Consider the following 6,000-nt stretch of genomic DNA (forward strand, 5'->3'; position numbering starts at 1 on the left):
GACTCAGCACCCAGCGGCGGAGAACCAGATTGAACAGCTGCAAAAATGCGTCATTGCATGGTTTAAATACCAATACAGCTCACTGAGATAACACTGAACAATCTTTTGCTGTGTTTATGCAACAGGAACGTTCACGTGTTGGAGAAGCAGACATCTGATCAAATGGATTCTCCATGCAGTTACATATACACTCATGTTAAGGCAAACTGGCTCCTAAACTGCCGGAAGTTTTTAGTCTTTGCCACAAACAGTGGTTTCTACCAGAGAAGTCCATTTCTGTAGGACACCCAACCTGCTCCCCCTGCTTTCTTTTATTCTCCTTCCCTTTCCGTTTATTATTGAACCCCTCGTTCTTCTTTGTCCTTAGTGTGTTCCCATAGCAGCTCACACAACCAGGCAACAGCTGGAAGCTGTTAGCCCGACATGCCGTGAGAAACTTTCTTTCTTCTCTGTGTTTGTGTTCGTGTGTGTGCTTACCATAGGAGCAGTGCATGACCTTGCTTGATGTTCTTAATGAAATGCTCCATCATTTAAATACCCACAAACACCACAACCTGCACTTTATTGTTCCACTGTTCACTCTGTACATATATGTCTGTGTGAATAAAAGTCTGAGCCTTTTACTGTGAAACTGAGCACATACTGTATTCACATTAGGGCACAATGAAATCATTTAAGGTGGGATGCAAGTTCATTTAAACAGGCATTTATTATAGATCAAAACAGGGAGTACACAATGATCTGAACATAATTTAATCCTCACCCATTGAGGGGTTTCCTTCTAATTAACTGTGTTTATATTTGCAGAGAAAATGACAGCACAATCTTGAATATTTAATCACCATATCGTCAATACTTGGTCTTTGTCTAGAAAAGTTCAAAACAAGCATGGTTACAGTGCTAATAATAGTTTTACCATTTTCTTACCATATAATTGACTGCATGAATATTCATCCCCTTCAAGTCAGTATTTAGTAGATGCACCATTGGCTGTAATCACAGCACTGAGTCTGTCTGGCTTGGTTTTAATCAGGCTTGCACATCTGGACACTTTAATTTTTCTCCATTTTTCTTCGCAAAACTACCCAATCTCTGTCAGTTTACATGAGGATTGAGCACAAATGGCTCTTTTCAAGTCCAGCCACAAAATCTCTGTTACATTGAGGTCTGGGCTTTGACTCGGCCACTCCAGAACATTCACCTTGTTGTCTTTAAACCATTTCTATGTAGTTCTTGCTGTATGCTTCAGGTCATCGCTTGCAGGAAAATAAATCTGCTATTAAGCCGTAGTTCCTTTGCAGTCCGAATAAAATTGTCCTTCAAGGTTTCCTATATTGTTTATTTTACCCTCTACCTTTAAAAGCCTTTCAGATGCCAAGAAGCATCCCCACAGCATGATGCTGCCACCACCGTGCTTCACAGTGGGGACAGTGTGTTTGTGGTGATGTGAAGTTTTTGGTGTTCTTAGCAACTTGCCTGATGGCCAAAAAGCACCATTTTGGTCTCATCAGACCAAAGAACTTTCTTTCATTTGACCAAGGAGTCTCTCACATGCCTTTAGGTGAACTCTAGTCAAGACTTAGTTTTCTTCAACAGTGGCTTTCTCTTTGCCACGCTCCCATAAAGCTTTGACTGGTGAGGAGCCCAGGTTGATAAGTGCCAAGGATTTTTTTTGTATCTATCCCCTGACTTCTACTTTTCAATAACTTTTTCTCTGAGTTGCTTGAAGTGTTCTTTTGCCTTCATGGTGTAATGGTTACCATGAATACTGTTTAACCAGTGACTGGACCTTCCAGACACAGCTGTCTTTTTACTACAGCCACTTGAGACACATTCACAGCACTCAGGTGAACCCCATTTTGCTAACTGAAAGACTACTAGCACTAATTGGCTGGATCTCTGTTGAATCAGGTCAGTCATTTTAAAGGGGGTGAATATTTATGCAGTCACCTATTTTACATTATATATTTTTGTTTAAGTGACATTACTTTGTAGAAAGCTGTTTTTAATATGACATTAAAGAGTTTTTTGTTGTTGTTGTGTTTTGTTTTCTCAAAAAAGCCAAATCATATTGACAATTATTGTTCATAAAATCAATAAAAAAGTAAAACATCCAATTGGGTGAATACTTTTTATTGGTACTGAATACTCTGAAACATCCAAAAGCTGATTAGCTGATGTACATTACAGTGCATGTGTCCTTAGAGCAATGGTTTCCAAGATGTTTTATCCTGTTGAGCTTTTGATTAGTTTTCTTCTTACAACATCATATACCACTAGAGAATTTAGTTATCTTGAGCCTTTTAATACATTTTTATTAATGAATTCAAGCCAAATATCTTGAACTTTTTTTGCATGGAAGTGTCCTCTTCAAAGCTAGTGATGGAAGCATTTGAGAATTTTTTAGATTACTCCTCTTGTTTCCAAAACAATGACAAATGTTAATGTATGGCCTCTGTTTCTAATATTCAGCATCGTAATGAGCTCTGATAAATGTATTTCATATTGGATAACTGTTAATTATTTTATTTAATAAACCATTTCATCCTCTTTCACAGTGGTTCCCAGCCTGGCTCCAGGCTCCCATAGGGGGGCGCCAAAGATTTCAGGGGGGTGTGTTGGTCCTTGGGGGAGCTCGCCATTATTTTACAAACAAGTAGGGAGTAAGCAGGGAAAAAGGTTGCTCTATTATAACATTAAACAGAGGGGTCCAATTTTAAGAAACTTGCTGCAAAACAGTTCAAATCAGTGACAATGCTGCCCTCTAGTGTTCACCTGAGAGAACAAGGGAATTGTTAATCAGCAATGGTTAATATTAACCGTTTCATCCACCAAAAACGAACATTTATAGCGATTACTTAAATCATCAGCTCAACACTGAATTTTACACAGATCTACATGTGTTAATATGTCATTTCTTTTTGATAAGAATTTCATAAATACACCCTGATCAGCAACAGTAACTCTGTTTTTGAAAAATATACAATAACAAACAGTGCATACAGGAGAGGGGGAGCCTCTTCAGGTCTGTGGGATTCAGAGATTGTGTTCACCTTGTTCTAGGAGAGGCCCATTGGTTTCATCTTGAATCTGCTTCACAAAGAGGAAAAAATGAAATTAAGGAGCCATTAAATTCAATTAATTCATTTGAAGGGAATATTTGATATCACATGAGAATGAGTGCTGTAATACTGAATATCAGCACAGCCGTAGTTTAAGCTCACAGCCACAGACGATAATACTGCAGTGCTGATATTCAGTGAAACATCTCAATCTCAAATGTGATATTACTGTTATACCAGCAAAGACATCAGCAAAGATCCAGAGATATGGGAGGAACCAGATCTACATTTCAAGCGTTTTACAAAGGGTCTGAATATTTATATCACTACGATATTTATTTATTATTTTTTTTAATTCAATTTATATTTTTTTAATTCTGTTGTCACTTTGTCGTTATGAGGTACTGAGTGTAGATTAATGAGAACATATATATTTTGAGTGCAGCATCATGGTGCAACATAACAAAACTGAAATGGGGGGGAGGGGGTCTGAATTCTTGCTGAATCCACCGTATCTTCTTAAATCAGGAAGCCAGTTGTAGAATGGAGAGTCACCAATTAATCCAACCCCAGTTAAACTGTGACACCAGTTGTATACATCAGGCAAACTAAATGATAAAAAGGTGGTAAGCCCAGACTAGAGCCTCCAAATAAATGTTGAATCACTTCCCCTATCGTTCTAAGTTTATCCATCCTATTCTAGTTACGTACCTGTGAGACAGTTCTGTATGCCTGGACATAGGTGGGACTGTAGCGACGTAAACCACTCCAGCTTAGAAAAAGTATGTAGACTGAAGCAAACAAACAGACGACAGTAAATGCTAAGGAGCCCCCATTTGCGATGTGTGAACCTGCTTGCTGGTGAGAAATCAGAAAAGAGACAACGAGGAGGAAGGATTGGTCATTTATCTCATTCAGTTTAAGGCTGACCTTGAAAAACGTTTTTTTCTGTGGTCTTGTAGAACTAGTAGATCTGAAACCAGAGTATTCTGAACACAATAATGACTTAAACAAAGGTAGGAATACCTGCTCTTTGGTGTTGAGTGGGACAGGCTCTATAGAAGCGACACTGTTTGCCAGGATAGCAGAGAAGCCGAACAGCATACTGAAAATGTTCAGACCCATCAGAGTGATGACCTGGTCATGATTAATGTGACAGGAAACAGAGAAGTCATACAAATGCAAGAAAAGGCCATATTTGTGTTCATAAATCAGAGTACTTACCTTTAATTGATTAGCTCTCCTCTGAACCTCTACCGTCAGACAACCAGCAGCTACAAACTAAAACAACACAAACATTTGACAGTGATATTTGACTCTGAGCTGTCAGTACTAAACTATAGTTTTTTAATTGGTCCATTTCCGGGGGCCAGTGTGAGTTCTTTGTGAGAAATCATGACCTAAATTCCCATATGATTTTCAACAGCTTAAATTATTTAATTAAAAGTTTGGACCTAAGATGGAACCAAACATATGGTTTAAAACAGAGCCAGTAAAAACCAACATGTTTAAACCATTTAACCCAGTGAACCCATGTCCTCTTTTTTTAAACTCCATTTTTTTAGGACTTTAACCATGTTAATGCTAACAAGATACATTTTGGAGGGTAATTATATTTTCATTATGAAAGCATATGTGGAAATCAGAACTTTTAACTGGTCAATTATAAGCTCTGATGACTTTTTGTATGGAGCGTGTGTATGGGGGGGCACTCAAAATGGTATTTCTCATTTATAGGATAACATTCCTATTAATGTATACTATTCCTTTTCTTTTTGCTATATATGTGTGGCATCCTTTTGTGGCCACAAACACCTTAAGTATAACATTAAATAAAATGTTAAAATTGACAAAAATGTTGATAATAAAAGGTTTTTGTGCATTATTAACATACTCAAGGCTGTGTACATTTCTTTCAAGGAAATCCAATTTGCATGTAGTATATTAGAAAAAAAATGATTTTTGTATTTTTTTAAATAACATTTTTTTTCTAAAATTATCTTATTTATCGGGTTGATCTTGACTTTTTAAAAATGATGAAAGATAATAGAAGTTGGAAAAAAGATTTATAAATACAATTGTTGATGGAATTTATGAAATTTTTAGACACAAAAACTCTCAGTGTAAACATTTATTTTTAACCAAACTAGGCTTATAAGGCTCATAATTACAGAAGGTCTGAGAGGACAATCAAGCATACTGTATATTACTGTGTTTCTTGTGATAACATACATTTTAACTGTTTTCTTCAGATTTTGAGCTAATAATGCTTCATCACAGGAAACCAGTTTTTTTTATCCCAACTTCATGGGACAAATAAGTCCAGATGTAATGACAACAACCAAAATGTCTGCTATCATGGCAAAATTGTGTAAAATAGAATATACAAACATGTGACCACTTAGGGCTTCCGTACATAAGACTTTTGACAGTTTTCTTCAGGCACACATTTGTAAATGATTGAAAACAGCTCCCCAACCTACTTTTGGGTTCCAACCCACAACTGAAAATCTACCGGTCTTAGAGATTCAAACATGGACTCACAGCTATGCTTGACCACACTGGTGTTGTCATGGAGATAGAGCAGTTGTAGCTCATGCATGTATGGCTGACTGTGAAAAGCATGCAAGCAAAGGCACCGAGGATCTGAACCACCTGAGGAGAAACACATAAAAGCAGATGTAAAAAGAAATAAATAGACAGTATATATTATCAAATGATTTTAAAGAAGATAGAGATCTTACTCCAGCAACTAAAACTCTGGCGTTAACCACCGTCCCAAACCATCGATGAATCCTGACGTTATATAAATCCTCATCCTCTGTGCTGACCTGGGCTGACACTGTAGGAGCATCCGAGTGTCTGTCCTTAAAAAACACCTGGTGCAGACCCTCTTGAAACATGTTCTGGGTCATCATCTGGGAAAAGAAGAACTGTC

At 37.4% G+C, this 6,000-nt stretch overlaps 1 protein-coding gene across 1 annotated transcript; it reads right to left on the reverse strand.

Moving 5' to 3' along the window:
* Positions 1–2,126: 2,126 nt before the first annotated feature.
* On the reverse strand, positions 2,127–6,000 carry si:dkey-30c15.13 (uncharacterized protein LOC558731 homolog). The gene is made up of 6 exons (XM_041796468.1): positions 5,807–6,000; positions 5,607–5,717; positions 4,287–4,343; positions 4,089–4,199; positions 3,774–3,920; positions 2,127–3,090 (listed from the first exon to the last, which is right to left on the reverse strand). Exons 1-6 carry the CDS (start codon positions 5,978–5,980, stop codon positions 3,037–3,039), a joined length of 654 nt encoding a protein of 217 aa, XP_041652402.1. The 5' UTR covers positions 5,981–6,000; the 3' UTR covers positions 2,127–3,036.

This window comes from Cheilinus undulatus, linkage group 9, assembly GCF_018320785.1.
Source record: "Cheilinus undulatus linkage group 9, ASM1832078v1, whole genome shotgun sequence".
NCBI classification, from domain to species: Eukaryota; Metazoa; Chordata; class Actinopteri; order Labriformes; family Labridae; genus Cheilinus; species Cheilinus undulatus.